The 24735-nt window shown below is 46.3% G+C and overlaps 1 protein-coding gene across 7 annotated transcripts in view; it reads right to left on the bottom strand.

The window, feature by feature from the left end:
- Positions 1–24735, bottom strand: part of ADGRL1 (adhesion G protein-coupled receptor L1) — a 123264-nt gene that overhangs the window by 46312 nt on the left and 52217 nt on the right. For all 7 annotated transcript variants that reach the window (XM_077924366.1, XM_028717302.2, XM_028717303.2 and 4 more), the window contains exons 2-3: positions 14308–14453; positions 4902–5118 (exon numbers count right to left, since the gene is read on the bottom strand). In XM_077924366.1, coding sequence (XP_077780492.1) covers positions 4902–5118; positions 14308–14377 — 287 coding nt within the window. In that variant the 5' untranslated portion in view covers positions 14378–14453. The remainder of the gene's footprint in view (positions 1–4901; positions 5119–14307; positions 14454–24735) is intronic.

Here is a 24735-nt window from a genome sequence, read left to right on the forward strand (position 1 = left end):
ATCTGAAGGCAGCCCTGTTTAGGGAAGTTTTTAATGTTCGACATTTTATTGTGCTTTTAATTTTCTGTTGGGAGCTGCCTAGAGTGGCTGGGGAAACCCAGCCAGATGGGCAGGGTGTGTGTATATGTGTGTGTGTATAAAATACATGCCACTATGAAGCAAGCCCCCTAAAAGCATTGTATGAATCAGTACCTGAGGAATGTAGTGTGCTTTCACTAGCTCTAGTCTTTTGTTTTTGGCAAATGTCCCCAGCAAGCTTTTACAAGAGGGGAGGGAAAAATGAATAGATTCCATATCATGTCATTGTAGAATTATGTGTGTTTATTGCAACTTCTAACCCCACCCCTTTCAAAGGTAACAATCTGGTTTATATCACACCCTATTCTCTGTTATTCTTCTGTTTTACATACAGTGGTACCTCGGGTTAAGTACTTAATTCATTCCGGAGGTCCGTTCTTAACCTGAAACTGTTCTTAACCCGAAGCACCACTTTAGCTAATGGGGCCTCCTGCTGCCACCGCGCTGCCGGAGCATGATTTCTGTTCTCATCCTGAAGCAAAGTTCTTAACCTGAGGTAATATTTCTGGGTTAGCGGAGTCTGTAACCTGAAGCATATGTAACCCGAGGTACCACTGTACTTACCAAGGCTCTACATGCACATTTCACATGGAGTTTATCTGCTCCTGCACTTAGGCTGCAATCCCAGAGGGTCAAACAAGAGCACAACATCCACACTGCTACCCCAATTTTTGGAGGGTTTCTATGGGTGGCCCACCAGAACTCCTAAACTGCATCCTAAATTATTGGCTTAGAAAGTACTTTGGTGGACTGGTGCAAGGAGCTGTTTTAAGGGACATGCATGTTTCTTTTGCATGCACGCTGGTAACAGTTTCCCTTAAGCAGGACCAACACATAAGCTACAAATGGCTTCCTACTCAAAACGAGAAGCTAAGAATCGTATCAAATGAAGGATGCACCTGTTGCTGCCCTAACGGAAGCAGCATCCATATTTAGCAAAAATGCTCCACATGCAAGGTTTTTTAAAAACAACAACAACAACAACATGAGGACTTCAGTAAAACTGTAAAAGAAATGAAAAATAAAAGAGCAGATTCTCAGTGTTCCACAGCAAATGAGTCTACACTTATATACTTTGCAACCAGTTCCAAACCACCCTTTGTTTCTGTGAAGGCAAAATGAATGACAAATGCAGCCCAATTCATTTCTCACTTGTCTCATGACAAGTTGCCCACCTTGCATTTCAGCTGCATTAAACAGTCATGGAATGCACTGCAAACAGTGGCAGCTCCTCGCTGGGGTGTCACAGCGGTAGAGTGCCTGAAAAACTGCCTGTAGATGCACTTAATTGTATTCTAAGTGCTTGAGTAACATTATTTACTATATCCTACTAACTAACAATAAATGAAATCATTTTTTAAATGGCTAGTGACAGTACTGCTATTAGAACTTTAAATAATTCAGGTAACCAATCCTGCTCAGCAGGGAAGTAAAATTCGCAGGAGCACATGACGCACTAAGCAAAAGTGAGGGATGAATCCTATGGGTGGGACGGACTACCAAGGAACCAAGCCTGCCTTCTTTCAAGGTGACTTTAGCACAAAGTAACAACAACAACAACCCAACCTTTCCTGGGTGGTGCTTATTCAGCAAATGTATTTTTGCTGGGTTGGTTGAAGTGAAAGTATGATTCATGTTAAATCTCAGGTATTATACTGCTTAACCAAAAGATTCTGGGGTAAGGGTTTCAACACTATTTCTTTCAAGTTTGGAAAAAACTTCGCCTTTTGAATTCCTGTCTGTAACACAGCAGTAGATGGCCTGGAGACCAGCAAAATATGGCAACTCAGTTAGGTCAATGGTGCCTCTGTTTTAGTAGTATTTGGTAAGGGAAAGAGAGAGATTTTCTAGACTCAGGAATGACCGCTGTGAAAAGGTTTGAAGAATACTCAGTCTAAGCTTCTCAGTTCTGTGACATAACATTAAGCTCAGGCTGTTATATTGAGAAATACATTCCCTATGCCAGTGTTTCCCAACCGGTGTTCCGCGGCACACTAGTGTGCCGCGAGACGTTGCCTGGTGTGCCGGGGGGAAAATTGGCGGGGGGGGGGGGGATAAAGGGGGAAAAAAATTATTCCCCCACCGCCAGGCGTGGGGCTGGGGCGGGGGAAGCCCGAGCTTCCCCCTCCCCCAGAACGGGACCCAGAGCCATGCCGAAGCTGCGCGCAGCTTTGGCATCGCTCTGGGAGCTTGCGGGGCTGGGGGAGGAGGAAGCCCTCCGCCAGCCTCCAAACCATGTCGGGAGACAGCGGGATGGCGCGCTGCGCCTCTCCCGCTGTCCCCCGAGTTTGCAGGGCTGGCGATGGGGAGGAGCAGGCTTCTCCCCCCGCCAGCCTTCCAGCCAAGTCGGGGGACAGCGGGAAGGGCGCGCTGCACCTCTCCCGCTGTCTCCCGAGTTTGCGGGGCTGGCGACGGGGAGGAGCAGGCTTCTCCCCCCCGCCAGCCTTCTAGCCAAGTCGAGAGACAGCGGGATGGCGTGCTGCGCCTCTCCCGTTGTCCCCCGAGTTTGCGGGGCTGGCGACGGGGAGGAGCAGGCTTCTCCCCCCCGCCAGCCTTCTAGCCAAGTCGGGGGACAGCGGGAAGGGCGCGCTGCGCCTCTCCCGCTGTCTCCCGAGTTTGCGGGGCTGGCGACGGGGAGGAGCAGGCTTCTCCCCCCCGCCAGCCTTCTAGCCAAGTCAGGGGACAGCGGGAAGGGCGCGCTGCGCCTCTCCCGCTGTCCCCCGAGTTTGCGGGGCTGGCGATGGGGAGGAGCAGGCTTCTCCCCCCACCAGCCTTCCAGCCAAGTCGGGGGGCAGCGGCAAGGGCGCGCTGCGTTTCTCCGCTGTCCCGGACGGCTTTCAAAAGCCTGCCTTCAAAAGCCGTCCGGGACAGCGGAGAAACGCGCTGCCTTTCTCCGCTCTCCCGGGAAGGCAGGCAGGGGGGAGCAAAGGCTTTCGCCCCCGCCGGCCTTCAGAAGAGGTCAAGGACCTTCAAAAGCCATCCGGGACAGCGGAGAAACGCGCTGCCTTTCTCCGCTCTCCCGGGAAGGCAGGCAGGGGGGAGCAAAGGCTTTCGCCCCCGCCCACCTTCAGAAGAGGTCCAGGACCTCTTCTGAAGGCGGGCGGGGGGCGAAAATCTTTGTCCCCCCTGCCTGCCTTCCCAGGGGCTTTTAAATCGCCCCGGACAGCAGAGAAGTCCTCCGCTCTCCCGGGCGATTTTAAAATGCCGCCCGCCAGCATTTTAAGATTGCCCCGGACAGCGGAGAAGTCCTCCGCTGTCCCGGGGTTTTTTAAAATGCTGGGGGTGGGAAGAAAAGCCCTTGTCCCCCGCCCCCAGCCTTCAGAAGAGGTCGGGGGACAGACTGTCCCCGGACCTGGTCTGAAGGCGGTTTCCCTAGGAACGCATTAATTGATTTTCAATGCATTCCTATGGGAAACCGTGCATCGCAAGACGAAAAACTCGCAAGACGAAGAGACTTGCGGAACAAATTAATTTCGTCTTGCGAGGCACCACTGTATCCAGAGAGGCGGCCTTCAGGCGAGTTTTAATTTTAATTTTCCTTCTCCCACTTAATGCCCCACGCTCGCCCGAGCAGCTTGCAGTCCTCGGTAACCACGGCGACCCGAGGGAGGGGAGGGAACAGGGAAGTCGAGGGCGGCGGTAGGAGCTTCTTCCGTGTCGACCTGCTGCCCTAAAGTCTTGGCTTTTTTCTTGGCTTTTTGGCGGTTGGCACAGAAGGAAGGCAAGGGGGAGGGGAAAAAATTGAAACTTACACTTTCGTGCATCCCTCCCGGCGTGACGCTGCGCGCTGACGTCACGGGGCTGTAATGGTGGTGTGCCTCGAGATTTTTTTCATGAAACAAGTGTGCCTTTGCCCAAAAAAGGTTGGGAAACACTGCCCTATGCATTCCAGTGCAAATCTTTAGATGGAAAGACTCCCCTGGATGTCAGTGTGGTTTGCACACACTAAGATTAAATTAAGTAAAATTTTATTATTACCCCCTCCTTTGGCAATCCTCACAGAACTCTAGCCCAATGGTTGCCATTAATTTGATTTGAATTAATTTTATAATGAAATGATTTTAGAATGTTGTATTTATTTTACTGTTGTTAGCCGCTCTGAGCCCGGCTTTGGCTGGGGAGGGCGGGATATAAATAAATTTATTATTATTATTATTATTATTATTATTATTATTATTATTATTATTATTATAAAAACTTCAGAATACACTCATCCAATGGAGGAGAGCTGCTGGCATTACCTGCCTGACAGCAACATGGATGCTGCTTACTGGGAGGGATGAGGCAGCAGCGAGGCCAGGGCTGAATGGGCATACTGGCAGAGTGAATGCCACACTCCTGCCAATGCACCCACATGGCCTTGGTATGGCTGCTGTCTTATCCCTCCCCCCTGCGGTAAAGGGGAGGCCACTGCTGTGGCTCTGCCCCACCAGGCAAGCTGCTTCTGGAAGTCTCAAGGGAGTTGCTGATGAGGAAAGAACGAACCAGACAGTAGACTGCTGGATGGTAATCTGGGCCAGATGCAGATTGGGACAGCTAGTAATTAATTGTTGTTGTTCTTATTACTATTATTGTTTTATTGTTACAGGCCTTTATATCCTGCCCTCCCTCTGTTCAATCTGAAATGGCAGCTCAAAGGACGACATAATGGGTTAAGAAACTTACTGGAGCTCAGTGGCCACAACCCCATATTTAAAACAACAACAACAACAAGAAGGGTGACTTTGGAGGAACACAACAGGCCTGGGAGCAATTTGAAGGTGAAGGAAATTAGGGAAGGGAAATGCCTCCTCAACCCCCCACGGAAATACAGAGTCTCTTACCTTTGGGACATGATTTTGAAGGCATCTGGAAGATAGCACTGGACATTCTCCATCTGGAAGGGATCAGCATCACAGATCTTGTCGTCCGTACGCCCATAGTTGGCATTTTCCACCATGATAACATCACTGCCTGGGCAGCGCAGCTCAATGGGGTAGCCCTCACATGCCAGTTCCCGCCGAACCAGACCAAAGGGTAAGCCAGCACGGCTTAGACCTGCTGAGATAGGAGAGGAGAGGGTCAGGGCTACAGGCTTATTATGCCACTCGATCAAGCAATTCCAGTTTATCTCCTGATGGACTACTGCAATTTCCTACCAATCCTTAGGTATGCACAGCACATACCATGAGACTAAAGCATGGAAAGCAGGACTCCAGGGTTGTTTTTCCAACTCTGCAGTCTTGTACAAAGAGAACCTAGTAAATCAGGATTTTTTATTTTTCTCTTGCATTTTCAACACATGCTGCAAGACCAATAACATGTTTATCTACTTCTGAGTCTCTGTTTTCCATGTCAGTCTTTGGAGAACAGCAGCAGGGGTTCTGGGTTCCCTTCTACCTCCACTGTGGCATGTCTGGTGTATGTTCTGTATGTGGAAGGGTGCTTGTCCGGACACTACCCAAGAAGAGGAGAGAGAGAGAGAGATCTGCCCCCCCCCCCATTTGCTGAGCTGAGCTGCATATTCAGAGTAAGCTCTACAGACTTAGGCAGATGTGCCTTTAAAAACCCAGACATGTTTTTCATAAAGCTCTTGGCTCCCTGCACCACCCGTGACCCACTTTAGAGACAGCAGCTGAGGAAAGGGTCTGGGAAATGTGCTGAGAAAAATTCTTTGCAATCCTTTTGAATCCTGCAAGGTTTTGCAAGACTGGAGAGGTGGAGATGGGAAGTAAACAAGGGGGGGGGGAACCAACTGAGATCTGAACATGGATATTAGGGAGGTTTCTAGAAAGATTCATGGTTGAGCTTTCTGCTCATTTCTATTATGGGAAGGATACTGCACGATTGCCGGGCTGAGAGCTCAGGCTCCTGGATCCCTCTGAACAAGGATGAGAAGGAGAAAAAGGACAACTGGGATCCATCCACACAGCCAGGGCCAGCCACCAACATTTTACTGCCTGAGGCAAAGCAGCAAATGCCTCACCCCCGCTAGTCAAGGGCATTTTGGCATCTGAGGCAGAAAATCCCACGTGCACATCTCCCCCTCCCCCTCCCTAGCAGTAAATAATAATATTATTATTACAATAATGCATTAAATAACTAACAATTTGCTGCCTTTTCATGACATCCTAAATCAGCAGCCTGAGACAGCCCCCTCATTCTGTCTAATGGTAGAGTCAGTACTGTGGGTACAAATTAACCTATCCGTCTTTAGCAGTGCAAATCTAAGCATGTTTAACCAGATGCAAATCCCACTGAACTCAATGGAAGTTACAGCACAATACTTTACATGCCCACTCAAGAGTTCAATGGAGCTTACGCCTAGGTAAGGAGGTGCTGGATTGCAACCTTGGCCCGTGCATTTATTTAAGATTGCGGCCTAACAACACAATCCTCTACTCAGATGCAGTGGCGTAGCGTGGGTTGTCAGCACCCGGGGCAAGGCAAGTAATTTGCGCCCCCTAACCCGTGGATTTGCGCCCCCTAACCTGTGGATTTGCCCTAACCCCAGATGTTGCGCCCGGTGCGGCCGGCCCCCCCTGCACCCCCCACGCTACGCCACTGCTCAGATGTAAACCCTGTTGAATTCAATTGAGCCTAAATTGTCTCATTTTTAAAAAAAATAGTTGCTCTAACAGTCCAAGAGGATCCTCCTTCTCCTTTCAAACTAGCATAAAGACTGAGCTGCAGTGTGCATGGTGTCTCCTCAGAAATCTCACACCTCACTAAAGAAAACACACTCTTTCCACTCCTTCAATGAAAAATGATGTTATTCCAAAAGAAAGTTCCCTCAAACCTCTTAACATACTGGCTGTAGAAGGGGCAGGGCTTCATCTCCCTCAGCTTTTCCACCTCAGGGTTGGCAGTTCCATGTTGGCGAAGTCAAGGCATGGATGGGGGCTTGTTTCCCTGGCAAATGCTCAAAAGCTCAGAGTGGTTAACTGAGCACAGCTGTGAGGGGAGTGACTGTAAAGGAGGCTGGAGGAAGCTGCTCTGTGCTCTATCCTGGCCTCTCCTCATCACCCGCTTACATGGAATGGGGCTTCCACATGCTCCGCCTCCTATGAAGGATCCTGCCCCATCCTGGACTAAGCTTTCTACTGTAGAGGGAGCAGCAGGAGTACCAGCAAGTGAGTTGGAGGGATTGGTAGGAAACAGAAAACTAGGTAGACAGAAAACAAGGGCAGCAAACCCAGTGGCAGGAGTGAGCAGAAGGAGACGGTGGGGCGTCTGTGCCCGTCAGCTGCCTTTGATGATTCGCCACCTGAGACAAATAAAAGTCTTAGGGCCAGGCTTCCCTACAGCTGGGTCTTTGAGACTGAAGAATAGTGATGTGACTGTTTATGGTCACTGCATGCTACAAACATCAGTTTGGGAAGGACAGCTACCTGCAACGACTGCATTATGGTTTCCTACAACCCTAGTAGTATGTTCCCCAGCTACAATTCGAGCTGGCTGAAAAATGCATACTTAATGGCCTACTGCTGTCTCTGCCCCACTCCCAACCACTGCATTTCTCTATCCACATGGCTCCCTCCTCATGCTAAACTGGGAAGAAATGCTCCCCTCATTTTCTAGGAGCAATGCCTGCAATAGAAGAAGCAGCACCACACCCCTCATTCACTATTAACCAAGGGGCTGAAGTAGCAGGGCCTGGAACCTGGCAGAAGGACCAAGATGGCAGTGAAACAGCAGCCACATACCTGGACATCATAGGTGTAAACTGGCAACTATGTTCAGGCTGTCTGGCATGCCTTTCAGGGACAATGCCCTGAGACAAACGTTCAATTTGGCCTGTGCTCCATTTGCTTTGACGTGTTCTTTCTGCCATTATAATCTGTGTGACATTGGGTAGCACATCAGCTTTGCCTCTCCCAAATGGGGACGGTGGGAAGGATGTACACCCAATGTACACTGCTAGAAGAAAACTGCAAGGGGAGCCGCTCGGTTGTATGTGTGGGTACACTGTGGCGGCACCTAAGCCTTCCTTGCAGGCTTCACATAGCCTCTTAGCTTGTCGCAGCTAATCAGCCAAGAGACCTGTACCTTCAGCTGCAAAGGGCAAGAGTCAGAGCCCCTAGTGGGGAACATACATTAGTGGCACTCAGGGCTTTAAAGGCAGGCTAGAGAGGGGACTGGGAAGCAAGCATGTCATAGCTGCTCTTTGTGTAATTTTTCCTTCCCCCTTGCTGGGTTAATGGAAGGACCCTGTGGAGGGAGTCTGTAATTAAACCATTAGCTGAGTAACTAACTAGTAACAGCCCGAGTGCTGGTGGTTGTTTCAGGCGGTGTTGATGGGGGAGCTCAGCAGACAACAGAAGGTACGAGCTGAGAGAGCAAGAAAGGGCAGCCGAGAGTGGATACGTGAATGGAAGACAGTAAATGAAGAAGGGACAGCAGACCTTGGCAGTAAGTATTGTAGAAACCAAAATACGGCTGCCAAAAGCCATGGATTTCCCACACTGGCAGCCTCAGGATAGGCTCATGAACAAAGCCCCAAGAGTCTCCCAGCTGCATCTGGATGTGTTTGCAATGAGCTGGGGCTATGGCACCTATTTGGTTTCAGGGCAGACAGCTGGTTGCAGCTAATTGTAGGTGTGATCCGAGACTTTCCTAAACATATTGAGTAATTCGCAGGGGCACAGTGTTGCGGGGAAAACTTTGCTTCCAGCTCCTTACTTTATTAGCTGCCACAGCTCCCAACCTCTTGCTTCTTCTCAATAGGGTCTGAAGAGGGCAATGACATTACATCCCCTCTATGCCCTTTTATTAGTTGTCGGTCTGTCTGCTCCTCCACACACCACTCCACTTTAGCAGCTGGGCAAACCTGGCTATTCTTGGGACTGAGGAGGTAAGTTTACTTTGGAAAGTACCAAGACAGATTCCTTGTATGTGGACACCCGAAGGTAGGGACCAAGGGACATGTGTCCCTAGTGGAACTGGGCAGAAGGGGTGGTGGAGAAGCTGCAATTATCAGGGGTAAAATATTTAACACCTAAAGCATAAACCTACTCAGATGAAGGAGATGCTCTTACAACGGGCAGTTATCAGCTACTATGCCCACTGATTCTCAATGGTGGATTACAGGAATCTTGCAAACAGGTATACCAGGCAGGCAGCACTGGATGGCAGAAGCAATTTGGAATTTAGCAGGATAAAAGAAGAAAATAATGGGAATGAAAATATTTCTTTTCAATATGTTTCAGAATGACCAGCCCAGTACTCCTCCTGGGGTACCAGTGGCCTCTTCATCCTGGCTCTAACCACATAAGCAGGAACATGAATATATGGCTGTCTACTGATGGGCATCATGATGGGCATTAGGCCCTCCCTACCCAAACTGCCAAGCTCAGCCATACAATGAACCATGGGTTAGTGAAGAAAACTGGCTTTGTTTAAAGCCACCCCCTGCCTATTGAAACCCATGTGGCTGATGCTTTGAAGCTGGACCCAAGTGCTATGCAGTTGCCCTAGTGAGGGAACACAAAGGGGCCTGAGAGATGAAACGCCAGAAGCAGCAGCCACAATAGTGCCTTGAAGTGGGAAGCATGGGACAGAAAAGCACTGATTAAAGAGAGGCCAGGTGCATTATGGGAGCTTCACCAGTGACTTTGACTGCTAGAGCTTCCTGCTGAAAGAAGGAGGGAGATCAAACACTCCTCTCATACAGCAATCTCCAATAGTATGGCCAGGTATGATGTGGGCATGGGTAGAAAATGTGGGGATGAATGTGAGGGACAGGAACCCTGGTTGGATATTAAGTGTACCAGTGTTCCCATGTTCTCTGCACTCTTACAGTGCTTCAGAAGGATTTTTCTACACGTTTATGATTTCATTATTTAGTTGCCTGTGCCTAGAAGGCTCAAGGTAGGTAGAAATTATGAATATACAGAGACCTTAAACTGAAGTGCTTTCATCTTTTGGGAAGATGGATAGATTAACAACAACAACAACAACGTGATCTAAAAGACTTCAACAGATCTTGGAAGGGCCTTAACAAAATGTGCCTATGATATGTAAAGGCCACATTCTCTACATTGGGCATTAAGATTAAAAAATAATGCTTCCTTGAGTTCACCATCAAAAAGCTGAGGCTAGACAGCAAAGGCATGTAGAAAAGCAGACCCATAGCCTGTGAGTATTCCACATTTTGCAACTGCACTGTCCAGGCACAGATATTGCTGCTGAACTCAAATGCCAGCATGTTCACAATCTCCAAGTTACAGAGATCAAGAGCTATTTTAGCAGAGTCTACTCTCTCCAAACCCAGGGGTGGTAAGATAAATGCACCCAGGCATGAATAAGGAAGCTGAGTCTAAATCAAATCGTTGATTTATGTGTATGAGCTCCCACCACTGATAAACTTATAACATTCAGGTTGAACAGAGACCCAAGAGCTTAGTATGATCTAGGATCCAGGCCACAGAACTATAGGCAATCACCTTAGTTACAGAAAACAAGGTCATTTCACTTCCCACAATCCTCTTCATTTCTTGACTACATCCAAATGCACTGTAGTGGAAGGCTAGTTGGCAAAGGCAATTTATGTAAGTCATGAGGAGCAGAAGAAAAGAATGCAGAGCAAGCAAATATGTGCAAATTCGCACAATCCATATAGATCCTCATAGGATTCAGATTTTATTTGTGCATTTTTTGCAAGCTTTTCTTTTTTTAAAAAGCATAGAATATACAAAATTTTGGGCTTCCCCTCACAAATTTTTAAACTCTTCCCTGTACCTTTGTCACAGCATTAGTTTGAGCATCTTCAGAAAGACTTCTTTACATTTCTTTGCATTTTTAACCACTGTTTATATGTGCTGGGGCTTTGCACATTTGAGTTTAAGGTGGCCTATGGTAGGATACATAGATTAGTTGAGAGATTATGGGTGTGGTCATGCAATTCTCACATGAGTGCAGGCAGCTGTGCCTAAGTACAGCTGCCTTCTAGTGGGTACAATAGGCAGTACTCAGTTGCCCATCTGCCTGTCAACCAAAATCTCAGGACAAACCGAAAAGGAAGCTGGCAGTTTTGTGTCTTCCCTTGGGATGCAGCCTGGTAGGCTAACAGTCTATGAAACCCCAGTGTTTTTCCTTGGTGAAGGAGATACTTGGATCTGAAAGACTACTGAAAGCCCAAAGCTAAGCACACCCTTTCATTGCATATCAAAATTGCCTCTAATGCAAGAGACTCAAGACCTCCAACCAACACCATTTTCCTCCAAGTCAGATTCTAAAATTAGAATGTGGGACAGATGGCGCTGTATGGATCCGATTAAAAAAAAAGTCCATCCCCTCAACCCTCCCCCCCAAAAAAACCCTTAGAGGTGGCAGAGTATTGGGAGACATCTGCTCTCAAGGGGGTGGGGATAAGTCATAAGTTCCTGGCATTGTATAAAATTGGTACTAACATCTCATACACTGGCTGGAAATGGTTTCTTAGAACTAATGTTACATCTGCAAAATCTCCAAAGAGGGTTGCAACTTGTCCCTTTTTAAAAGGCACATCTGTGATTCTGGAGTATTCCATTCTCAAAGAAAATGATGAACATTCTGTTTAAAAAAATGAACTGACCACCTTCAATGCTAATTCACATGTGACCAGTCCCTTTTAACAAATTCTTCTTCCTCCTGGTCTGCACCTACAGTCAACATTTCCTGTCCAGCAAAACTAAACAGGACAAGCTGAGGCTGACAAATTTATGCCAGGAATGCAACCATATACCCAAAGGGTTAAGAGGCAAGTGGTTTCACTGCATGGAATGCTGTGGCTGAGTGTCCGTGACCCAAAGATATATGGAATCAGAAAGCTGGAAAGGTAAAAAAGGCTATCTAGTCCCAACATTCTGCCCAAATGCAGGAACTTCTATCTACGTGCTCCAGTCTCATTCCTATCATTCTGCTCTGAATGGTGTTCTACAAAGCAAAAACTAGTGAACCCAACAGACTAGGGATGGGGAACCTCCAGCCCACAGGCAAAACATGATCCTGCAAAGGAACAACTGGGAGCTTAAAGAAGCTTCCTGATAGCTCCTTTGCTGGAGGTCATATCCCTGCCAACACTGCTCTGTGCAGCAGCTTCTTTCTACCTCCAACATCTGAGGTAGAAAGGAGAAGCACAAGGAGGCTTGCAAAGCATATGGCTGGCGACACCCCTTGCACAGAGGTTCTCAATCTTTGGGTTTTGACAGGTGGCCTTTATATGATGTTATAATTATGTAATGTGATTGACAGGTGGGTTGCCCCTGTCAAAGTTGCCCTGCAAAGGCTCCCCACTCCTGTCACGAACCATGTGCTTGCAGAACAAATAGCTCATGACAATTCAAGCAAGTAAGCCAAGCTATGCACTGCACAAGGCAAGGGAAAGGAAATGAAAGGAAGAAGTGGCTCACTATGTTTCTGATTGGGGGTAAGATTGCTTGAAAATGTAAGTATATTACTAAGTAACTGGGGGAGGCTTTTGAAGGTAGGAGTTATGTGGGATATTGTTGAAGGAAATGAAGGAAATTGGGGTGGGAGTGGAAACTACGGATTTATTTGGTCTAGGGAAATGGTGGCACTTGCTTTTGAGCAAACAGCACGTATAGGATAATGATGAATTTTATTATTATTTATTACTTTATGTACCACTTACAAGTCAAGATGGCTGCACCAGTAAGATGCATTCAGGATCAGGATGCACAATTGCTCATGGGTAAATGCAACAACAACAACAAAAAAACCAAGTGCAGGGAGGGCAAAGCATGCAACCTCCCCACAGGATAGACAGTAGCTTATGGCAAATACTTAATTTTTTTAAAAATTAAATTTGTATACAGCCCTTCATCTGAAGATCACAGGGTGGTTCACAAGATAAAAACACAAAATGTAAACACAAAATACATAATAAAACAAGAGCAAAACTGATCAATAACCCCACTTCCACTTATTTTTAGACTTGCCTCAGTTTGTGTTTTGGAGGCCCATATATTTGACCCTCTGGAGGCAGACGGCTTAGTAGTGTGGATTATGTTTGATCCACCTGATGATCAGAAATAAAATGTTCCCTAAAAGGCAATTCAGGTGATGTTCCAAGATACTCTGACCCTTGACTAGGGAAAAGGAAGAGGCACGATTTGCTGAGATGCTGCTTATCAACATTTAGCAGCTGAACGTAAGACAGAGCAGACAGGTGGGTCACCTTTAGTGAGATGCATTGTATTTCATAAATTATGACAGATATTTTCAAATCTGCATTTAATATGCATATGAAATTTCTCTCCCCCACTTCCTTTTGCAATGGGTAAGTAGCCACACTACAGTGACAGCTCTTCGACAAAAGCTGTAGCAGCTTCAGATTATGTGTGTCAGGTGGTGAACCTTTTTCAGCCTGAGGGCTGCCTTCCTTTATAGGCAACCTTCTGGGGAGAAACATGCCCAATGGTGGGCTGGGACAGAGGCAAAAAGTGGGCGGAGCAAAGGACTTGTCTCTTTACCTACGTACAGGAGGCCATATTCCAGCCACATAAAAGTCTGAGACTTCTATACATCCCACATTGCTCTCCATCCAGACAAGGAAGAGGCAATTTCACCTTTCAAGGATGCATTCCAGCCAGGAAAAGGCCCTCAAGGAGCTTGTAGTGCAGGTGTGGCTTGAGGAAGGGCTGAGGCTTGAGGAGAGACTTGAGGGGCATAGAGATTGCTGGAGGGCCACATTTGACCCCGTTTTACATGGTTCCTAATTTTAACTTGTTCATATCATGTCCTACTCCAAAAGTTCCGGAAGAATCCGATCAAGATTCACAAGCACACCAAACTATAGCCAGTCATAATCCCAGGGTTCCTTTCAGGGGCATTGCCCTCTACTTATTAGGAAGGTTTAACATGAAGCACTTTTTGGTTACGCACCAATATATATCTATGACAAGGCCAGGAATTGTAATTGCAAAGCACCGTACATTTCTAAATAAAGTACTTCTGTTTCCAGTACTTAATTAGAAAATATTTTGACATGCTCAACATAAGCAGTTAAATACTGTTCTAAAAATTATCTTACTGCTTATTCTGGAAAAAAATAAAATAAAAGTTTTATTCTGGGAACTGCAGGATTGCTCACTTCTATTTTGTATCAAATGAGAGTTTCGTTTTGTTTTCTCCTGGCCTTGCTGTGGCAGCAAGACAAAAGCTTATGACTCAATTAATCACAAGGCCTGGACTCACTCAGGAAGAAGTCTTGCCTTCCAAGGGCTGCCTCTCTTGAACTCCCCTTACCTTGGGTGGCTGAGGTGACAAGGACAGTGGTGATGCAGAGACTCCAGAGGGCATGGATGAGCCGGGCCATGCTGCACTCGATGCTGGAGCTGTCAGCAACCTGGAGCCACTCTGGTCATCCCAGAGTGGAGGACACAACAGCAGGCCTGGTGGAAGAAAGAAGAAGAGTCTTGAGTCTGGTTAGCAGCAGAAGCAGTGTTTACCCTCTGCCCTTACTTTGCCCCAAGTAAAAGCCACAACTCTTCTGCATTGTCTTCCCTGCTCTAGGACCCATACGTTGTTGTCCCAATCAGCCCACCACCACTCAGTGTATTTCCTAGGAAGCCCCTACAGCTCAACACATCTACCTATGCCCATACAATCATGGAAGCCTCTTCTCTAGAAGAGGGGGTTCTAACAGAAAGGGGCATAAGGTGATGAAGTTGCCACTTCCCTCAAAAAGTATACCTCATTTAAATTTTAAAGGAAAGGAATTATTTATATATCAGTTATTATCTGCCCTTCACTGTAAGACCCCAGAACAGGAGACAACAGAATATAAAACAAAAAAACAGAAGTTTTTTCTATGAAAAGAATTGCAACTAAGTAAAACTGTTCCAGCCAAAACCAAAAGAGGTGGGTCCCACAAAACAAATTACTTTTAACTGTCAAAGGCCAGGGTAAATAGGTTCATTTTCGGCATGCACCAGGAGCTGCAAAACAGACCTGCCCAAAGCTGTGTCCCTATTCCTGTTCTGCACTGTACCTTAAAACCCGGAGTCCTCCATACCCAGGCTCTGTTCAGGTACTCCCCTTACCCCCACTAATTTTAGGAGCTGGTAAACACACACACACAGACTGCAGCATAGTAGCAGCTGTTTCATCATGCATGAAAAGTACAACCACTTTGGTGGTGCATCTTTCTCAGTGTCCTTGCTGAAATGGATCCCAACCATATACATATGAAGGCATCCTCCACTCTAATCCTACCCTACTTTTCTCAGAACCCCACTTACCCTGCAGCTGCAGCCCGCCTCTCTATGCTTGCAATGTCTGCAAAGCCATGCACACTTTCCCACACAAGCAACAATGATGTCCACTATGAACTGGGGCTCATTTAAACCAAGACAACAGAGAGATGGAGACAGAAATATGGTGCCCTTTCTGGAATTTTCCAAAGTGATGGCTTCAAAAACTTTGTATTAAAGCCAGCCTTGCTGCAAAGTTACACAAGCCTACATACAGTACAACCCTTTCAGTCCAAGAAGGGGAAGCACAAATACTTGGCGCGAACATGCAAAGAGCGGCACAGGAACAGTAAAGAACCAATGGAAGTTTATGATTGCAACACGAGAGGGGTGGCCTATCTAGAGGGGGTATGCCTTGGGAAGGAGGCATGGCTTCAGGAGAGTTCAGAGGACTGGCTAGAGGGGGCCTGAGGTTCCCCACCCGGGCCTAAAACACTGGACCCAATGAGTGATCATTGGAGCCAGGGCAGGAGGAGGTTAATGGCCACTAGGCCCATCAGGGCAGCGTTTAAAGCGGGGGGGGGGGGGGGGGCACAATTCAAATCACCCTGACAGCTACACTTACATTCTTATTAGTCCAGGAAAATAACACTGCCTCGTTAACCATAAAAAGGCATTTTTGTTACTTATTTTAGCACAGTGTTTTCCAAGCCTATTCTGTGTCAACTTGTTTTCTCTTGGAACACTGCAGCCCTTCTTTTTGTGCCCAACGGTGCTTTCTTTTTCCTCTAACATGACTTTGACTCTGTCTGCCTGTCTGTCTCTCTGCCACTCCCTCTCAAAGCTATGCTCAGTCCTCTTGTTCCTCAACCTTCTCCCTGCACTCCTGAAAATTTGCCTCCCTGGACAAAACAACAGTGCTTCCAGGAAGCGTCCCCACCCCACCCCCCTCCAGGGTACAAAGGCAACAGGTCGCTGCCTTGTTGTTTATCCACAACATATATGGAATATGGAGATACACTTCTGTGTGCAGAAGCTTCATTTATTATTATTACTTCTATTGCTATTTGTTAACCACTTTCCTCACAAAGGTGACCCAAAGAGACTTACATTATAACTGTTGTTCATCTATTCTAGATTTTAGAAAATGGTTTGTCTACCTGTTTGTTTGTTTGTTATCTTATGTGTTTGGACATCTCTTGAGATATAATCGCCAAACTTGGCATGAGGGTTCCCAAGATGAGAGCAGCTGTCTTCATCATAGTTTGGATGCAGAGTGCCATTTTGAATCAAGATGGTGGACCAAAATGTGACTTGGGCATGAGTTCACCTGATTTTTGGTGTGATGGGTCCAAACTCAGAAATAACAGTACCCATTTTTAAATCACTTTTTGGGAGGTGGGGGAGGGCTTTTATCATCCTCCATGAACTGTCTAAATTCTTTTTAAAGCTATCTAAGATAATGGCATCCATCACAATTTGTGGCCGTGAACCTCACAGGTTAATTGCACAAACACTTCCTTTTATCTGTTCTGAATCTACCACCAATCAATTTCATTGGGTGACTCCCAAATTCAACTATGATGTGGAAACCTATTACTTTCGCCACACCATAATTTTCTAAACTTCTATAAGGTCCCCCTTCGTCATCTTTTTCCTTTTTTCTAAACGGAAAAAAACCAAACAACCCCAGACATTTGAGCTATCATAGGAAAGAGGTTCTGATCCCTTGGTCATTTGGCTTTTCATTTTCAGTTCCATTATCTTTGTTTGAGACAAATGACCAGAAGTAAGCACAGTATTTCAAGTTTGACAGTACCACAGATTTAGATATTATGATACTTGCTATTTTATTTTCAATCTCTTTTCCTTGTAATTTCCAATATGGAATTTGCCTTTTTCACAATTGGTGCAGCTTAAGTTTATGTTTCTCTTTCCTGCAAAGTCACGGTTAGTTCATGTGTTGTAAAGGACTAGGATATTTTTTTTACTCCCATTGTGCATAACTTTTCATTAACTTACATTCAATGTTACATGCCAATGTCCATCCACCCAGTTTAGAGACATCCTTTTAGATTCTCCACCCCCTCAGTCTGTCTGGGATCCTACCGTCCTGAATAATTTGGTATATTCCATAGTTGCTACCTCACCTGTGACTCCAGATAATTTTTGGAAGGTTGAAATCCCCTTTTTTCTCCCTGCACTCCAAAGTACACATTCTGCACCTTATCTGTAACTCCTTTTTTCACTGAGCATCTGTTGTTGTGTTTCTGACAACTACCTCTACTTTTCTACTCCTTGTTGAGTTTTGTTGTAACAATATATACTGTTAGCAATTCACACACTGAGGGAACATCAGACGCAGGCAGGCTGAGCCATGCATGACTGCAACATGATGGAAAAAGTGGTACCAGTTCCATCATGTGGCTCTTAAGGAGAACAGCAACACAAAATATGATCTGTGCATTCTCCCATCACCACCAGTGGTGGGCCTACATAGGCCATGGTTGCTTCCATAGGCCTCAAACAGGCCTTTGGAATCTCCCTCAGGGCCACATTCTGGTCTTGCGGCCTTATGTTCTGCAGGCCCAATCTCAATATACAATTCAGTAACAGGCAATGGCAGCAAAGGCTTTAAACTTACTATGCACCGTTATCTTTCCCCTCATAACTAGCACATAACCCAGTGGGATAAGTCAGCACTGGAGAGCACTAAGTATAGAGTGAGCCTAGCATGCATTATCCTTGGAAGTACTGAGGTCATACTGAAATAAAGGAAGAAATGTTCATCACCCTCCACGCTAATAAATTGGGGAAAGAAATCAGAAGTCCCAGCTCACGCTTTCTTGCATGAATACTGAACAGTGGTCCTCTTTCATCAAAGGCTGTGAGTCTAAATCTCAGGTGAGGTGGATATTGCTCTGGCCACTAGGCTACCTACGTTGCCATGGAAACGGGCCTGAAATCCAGTGTGCCCACAGTCAGAAGGCCTTTCTGGTGCTGTTTCAGTCAAAGGGAAATATTAAAGTGACACTTGATCAGTCCCTACCCAAGGCTCATATATTTCTCCTGCCCCATACCCCTAGGATCTGAAATTTAATGTGTGGTGATAACAGAGGGCAGGAACCAGGCGTGGTCCAGCTCTGGGGGGAATGGCATATAGAGAGATGTTTTGCTCCATTATTGGGCTGTCCTGTAGTCTCTATTCACCAAAAGAAGGGTGTAAACATGGGATTAAGTATTTTTGACACAGAAGAAACAACAACCCACTCCCCAGCCATAATCTCCATAGCCAAGCCTGATAACAGGCCCCTGCTGGCAGACAGATGCTCTGACAGCTGCTACTCGTCCCCAGCTGAGCTACAATGGGGCCTTTGCTGAATTAAACACAATAGCTTCTCCATCTTATGGCCCACCCCCGGTGCTCTGACCCACAATGCCAATTTCATTTGTAGGTTAAGGACAAGGAAATGTCCACTCATAATGGGAATGCGTACACTGTATTGCCAAGCTAAGAAAAATATCCACTGCCTTGTATAGGAATTTTTGGTTTGAACAGCTTGACCTGAAAGAGGAATGCCATCTTGTGGGAGTGTCAGGGAAAAGGCTTGGGAACCAGATTTCAGAGAAGTGGGGATAGGAGCTGTCAGGACTCCTGGGGTCTATACACCAGACCCATCCCATCCCAAGTTGTTTGCACACACCCTCTGTGTTTTGAGTTCTGCACATGTGATATGAAAAAGCATGTCACTTTTCCAGAGGGAGCCACAATGAAGGACTCTGTATTTTTAATGAACTGCAAGGGAACAAGAAAACATAAAATAAAAGTGCTGTTTCCAGTGGTCCCTGACTCCCATGCCCCCTGCTGTTGAATTCTCCCTAGTGCTGCAGATGGGTGCTTGCAATCACAGCAGGAGGAGTGTTTCCTCCTGAGCATTTTGACTCCTGCAAGTTTCCCCAACTTGGAAGGGGATGCTGACAGCTACTGCACAGAGGGAAGAGAGATACAGCTGTCCCACTCTTGGCTTCCTTGCCTGGGTCTCTGGCAACGAGACAGTGATTCCCCATGGAAGCTGAGGGCACAACATGAGCAAGCAGTTGTAAATTTCCTCATAGAATAAAAGAGTATGGCTTAGCTCAGAGCAGGACAAGAGACGGGGTAAAATAGGACCATATATATCACAGCCAGGGAACACCGTGTCCTGAACAAGAGCCATTCTCTCCACGTTCCCTACACCGCCCAAATTTAATATGGGATGCAGGCAGAACAACGGCTGATGCAGAAATAATCCCCACTTCAGTGGCACCTTCCATACTCCATTGCAGTGACTAATAACATCTTGGACTAATAAAACTGCAAATGGGTCTCCAGCCTGAGAAAGCCTGCTATGAAGGGGCACAACTGAGGCCCAAGGAGGCAGGACCATACAAAAACAAGCATTCATTAACAACAACAACAACTGTGCAAAAGCAAGCTAAACTTTTGCAGCACAATGTATTCTACTAAACCTTGCCCACAGGAGACTACATCTTTTTAAAATTTTGCAATGGATGAGAGTGCCCACCACTCTCCCTGTTTCCCAAAGCATAGCAGTCTCTTGCCTGAGGCCTCATATACTCATATATATTTTTACTCTGTAAGACTGGTAAGACTGGGTGGGGCTACCTTCTTATCAGGATTGTGGGCACAATAGTTACAACCTGTATGGCAGAGTTGGCTAACTTCTGCACAAATTTTGGCAGTGGCAAAAAAAAGGGGGAGACAATTAAAGCGGACACAGAACTCTGGTAGGCAGAGAAGATACAAACTGAACTACATATGAGGTGTGAGGGGGCCACACCAATCATTGGTGCGCAGCCTCCAGGAGGTTTGGTCAAGGATGAATGTGGCCCTCAGGCTAAAAAAAGGTTAGCTGCATGGCGTACAACAGTGTTTCTGTGACCAAATTGGTTCACATACTATCAGCATTGACAGAAGAGCACCATGTAACCATGCTTAGTGGTATTTATTCCTGTAAGGGAGCGTGTCCACAACCAACCAGTGACTCTGATTGTCATCAGTATTCAATAACTGTTAGCATTCTTATGACCATGTACCATGTGGAGTTAGCACTTACCCAATTTACTACTCTGGAAAGAAGTATTATTGATCATCATGATGGCCACAATTTGTGCAGCACTTTTATTAAAGTGCAGAGCACTTTATAAACTTTTTTGTTCGCTCCCATTTGAATATACAATCAATAAGGAAAATACCTGCAGCTGCATCTGGTTCGTGCCTCTCTCAGGCCTGGTCCCCCTTTTCCCTACCTCACATCATCATTCCCTTGCTCCTTGCAACACAATACTCCCCAGCAATTGTGTCAGCACAAACTGATGGGAGAGATTATCCCCTGCAGAGCCTTTCATGTTAATTTCCTGCTTCACCATGCAAACTGACCCAAAGAATCCCAGCTTAAGCTAGAGATTTAACAAGCAGGCTGAAAGCTGCCCCCATGCTGCCCCTTCCCACTACTGAGAGAATGCTGTCCAACTCCAGCCTCAGCAGGGTCCCATGTCTTTGTCCTGCAGCACTTCACCTTGTTTGCTCTGGGCTTTGTGAAGCAGGGCCAGGAGTACGCTTCCCAAGGCAGGGCTGTGTGCATTAAAGACACTTCAAAAACCCTCCCTAATTATGGATTTATCATCTCTCCACAAGGCTGCTCTCTCACTCTTTCTCTCTTGGGAAAAGACGCCGCTTCTTAAGAAACTGCCTAATTACATCTAAAACTGCCAAATTATTGCATTACCCCCAAGAGGGCGGCGATGTACATATCTCTGTAATGTACACCAGGGTGAGACAGCAGCCAGATGTAGGCCTGGAAGAGATTATTACACAAGGGAAGCAAAAGGGCATTTGTAGCGTGTCTGTAGCTGGCGCAGTGTGATCCAGTGACTGAACACTGGAGTTGGAACAAAAACAATGGGCCTTTAATTCTCAGCTTTGGAAGATGAGTAGGGTCTGGATGGCGAAAGCAGAAAAAGGCTCGGTAGGAAGATGGACCCATGGATGCGATGCCTGTTTATTGCTGCATGGCCATTAGGGAAGCCTCCTCTCTCCCCATCTTGCAGACAGCAGACTCAAGCCATTTGCTTTCCATGATACAGCCCTTGCAAGGAAGTCCCTGGGAGGAGAGGGGGAAAGCGTAGCTCAGTGACAGAGCACATGCTTTGCACATAGAAGGTCCCAATCCCAGGCAAAGAACAAAGTAAAGAGGACTAGGTAGCAGATAATCAAAAAGGCCTTTGATCGAGACCCTGGAGAGCTGCTGCCATTCAAAGCAGACAACACTGGCCTAGATGGGCAAATATTTTAAAAGGCAGGGGCTTATGTTCCTCAGCATGACTGAAAAGGCAGCAGCATGGGAAGAGACCTCTTTGCTTTCAAGTCTCAAGTTTTTAGGCAGCTCTGTAGGCAGCAAAGGGCCCCAGAACAGGAATTCAGTTGGCCTCTCTCTCCAGCTTGGTTGGCAGCTTAGCCTCAGCTACCATGTTTGGAGCACCTGTCTGGCCCAATACTTATTTCCACACAGGATTAGCATCCTCTCTTTTTACATCCCTTATCCAATCTAACTTCAGTGGGGGTATTTAAGCAGAGGCTGGACAGCCACCTGTCATGGATACTGTAACAGCTCCCTGCACTGCAGGTCCTGTGCTGAGTAATGGGTTGGAGTAGATGTCCTCCCCAGCTTCTTCCAGCACTATAATTCTATGTGACTTGGTGCCTCTGCAATCTAGTCATAAGCCTACCGCTGATCACCTGTTAGGTCAATTGCCCATGTGTCTAAATAAAAGGTGGCGATAATGCTGGGTGGCTTCTCCACACTTTGCCTTGAGGCCAATCAATTTCCATTTTAATGAAAAATCTCCTATGCAGGCCATGCTAGAGTCACAATGTGGTGCAGTCAATGTGGGGGAGCTGAGTTGTGCTGCTTATCGGGAGTAGATCCCAAGGCTCATGATACAGTTACCTTGCTGAAGCTAAGCAGCTCTTGAAACTGTTCAGTACTTTGGTGCCTGTGCACACTGCCTTGATGTATTCCATCATGGAAGAAAAGCAGGAGATAAATATCACATGCGCTAGCCATAGGTACAATCACATTTCATTGCTCCAAACTGCAGCAGTGACCCACAACCCAAGTAAAGAACTGCATTTCCCCTGCAACTTTGGAGCTGCAAGAAAATCTTCTTTCTTTTTTGGCGATCACTCATAGACTAATAAGATTGTCTTCCATGAACATGGTCATAATTGTGAGTCCGTAAGTGACTGTGGGGGCCAATTCTGGATCCATACGTCCTTCCATGGTGGGGACATAGGTTTCCAAGCGGGAGTTGATCATGGGAAGGGTTTGCCTTCTTCTTAGCTTGTTTCTCCCTTTCATCCTGAGTTTGTGCTTCTTCAAAGTCCATGTCAGCTTTGGTAAAGGCTGTTCTCCAATTGGAGCGCTCACAGGTCAGTTTCCCAATTGTTGGTGTTTATACTACAATTTTAAAGATTTGCCTTGAGGGAGTCTTTAAACCTCTTTTGTTGACCACCAGCATGAAGTTTGGAACAGAGTAGCTGCTTTGGAAGACGATAATCAGGCATCCGAAAAACATGACCAGTCCAACAAAGTTGATGCTGAAGAATCATTGCTTCGACACTAGTGATCTTTGCTTCTTCCAGTACACTGACATTTGTCTGCCTGTCTTCCCAAGCGATATATAAAAAAAATTCAGATACACCATTGATGGAATCTTTTGAGGAGTTGGAGATGGCATTTATAAGTGGTCCATGTTTCACAAGCGCACAGTAAGGTTGGTAGTACAATAGTTTTGTAAACAAGCATTTTGGTTTCCCTGCAAATGGAGCTCCAATAAAATGTATTATCCTTGAAAGAAAGGTGCTTCCCAGTAGGAAGATAGTTGTGTTCTGTGTATCAAATGAACTACCACTGCACATTGGTTGTGGAATAAACTGATCAAAGTCCTACTTTCAACCTATTTATTCAAGCTGGAAACTATTTTGTGCACAGAATGGCTCCATTTTGAAAGCAAAACCTGGCAGTAGGGGATATTCATGTTTTAAATATCAACCTGTTACCATAAAAGCACTGATACATTGTGGTTCTATGGCTAGCATTGTTTTAGGACTATGCTTAGAAGCAGCAAGTTAACTCAGCTGTCATATTTGATTCTTCAAATGGCTGCATTATGTTTCTAATTTGGGGGAAATGGGGAAAGATACAACAAACTAATTATTAAGTACCCTTAAAGTCATTTGACAGGGGGACAATATTTTCCCCATTCTGTCAAGTCCCACCTCCCCCTTATAGTCTACTTTAGAACAGCAGCAACTCACAATGCAAAGAGCTGCAAAAAGGAAAAAAGAGGGGGGGAAAGACAGTCCTCTGGAACGCTGAGGCCAGCTCCAGTGGATTTATTGGCATTCAGAAGTCTGGATTCCTCTTCCAAATACAAAGGTGCCCTGGCAACTCCTGACATTAAGCTACTTCCCCCTCGATGTGTCCTGTGCTTTGCATAAGGAGAATCACAGTTTTTATTAGGAGGAAATACAGAGCCCTCACGGACAGACAGCTGGCACAGAACTCAGGGTTTCTGCATTCCCTTTCCAGCTGCGGAAGAGAAACAGGAGAAACTGGTACAGTACGGAGGGTGTATTCTTGCTGCAATACATGGCTATTTCCTCAGCTTGCAACTCATTCAATTCACCTCGCCGTTCAGCATCTGAGGCCACTTTCCGAAATGACACCAGGGGCCTTTCAAGATGATTGAAACCCCCACATTTTATACTTACTGCTGCCAACAGCAGCTGGTGCAGAGGTGTGCTGGGAGGTAAGAGGCCACTGCGACTTGCAAGGACCCACCATCACGTGCGAGATGCAAGGCTGCAGGGGTGGGGCAGCACTCCACATGCTTTACTTACTTACTCATTCATTCATTCATTATTTAAAACTATTTTAAAAATGTAAATAGCTGCCGACTGGGTAGCAGTGCTCTGCACCAGCTGCTGTCAGTGCCCATGACCAGCCTGGTCCGCAGTCCTGCACACTTTGACTTTGGCCTCGCCCTGACTCCACGGCCATCTTGCATCATCTCTTGCCAGAAAGAGCACTGGCTCCTCTCTCAGTGGAAGCCTCTACCTGACTCTTGCCTCCTGCCCAGCACATCACTGGGTTGGCCAGCACCAACCCAAGTGCTATTGTTTCGGCAACAGCAGTGCTTTATCCATAGTGTAGGTGGCAAGATAATTGTGGGGTCAGGAGGCAGAATCTCCCCGCCCCCCCAGCAAAGGGAGATACACGCGTCAGCACAAGAATAGGGTGATTGACAACAAAATTAGGATTAAGACAAAGCTGTATTTCCAAATAGCAGAACATTGCAATAAAGGATAACATTGATGGTCAGCACAAATTTGTTCTTTGCTTTTCAGGAGTAACAG

This window comes from Podarcis muralis, chromosome 2 (assembly GCF_964188315.1).
Source record: "Podarcis muralis chromosome 2, rPodMur119.hap1.1, whole genome shotgun sequence".
In the NCBI taxonomy this organism is placed as follows: Eukaryota; Metazoa; Chordata; class Lepidosauria; order Squamata; family Lacertidae; genus Podarcis; species Podarcis muralis.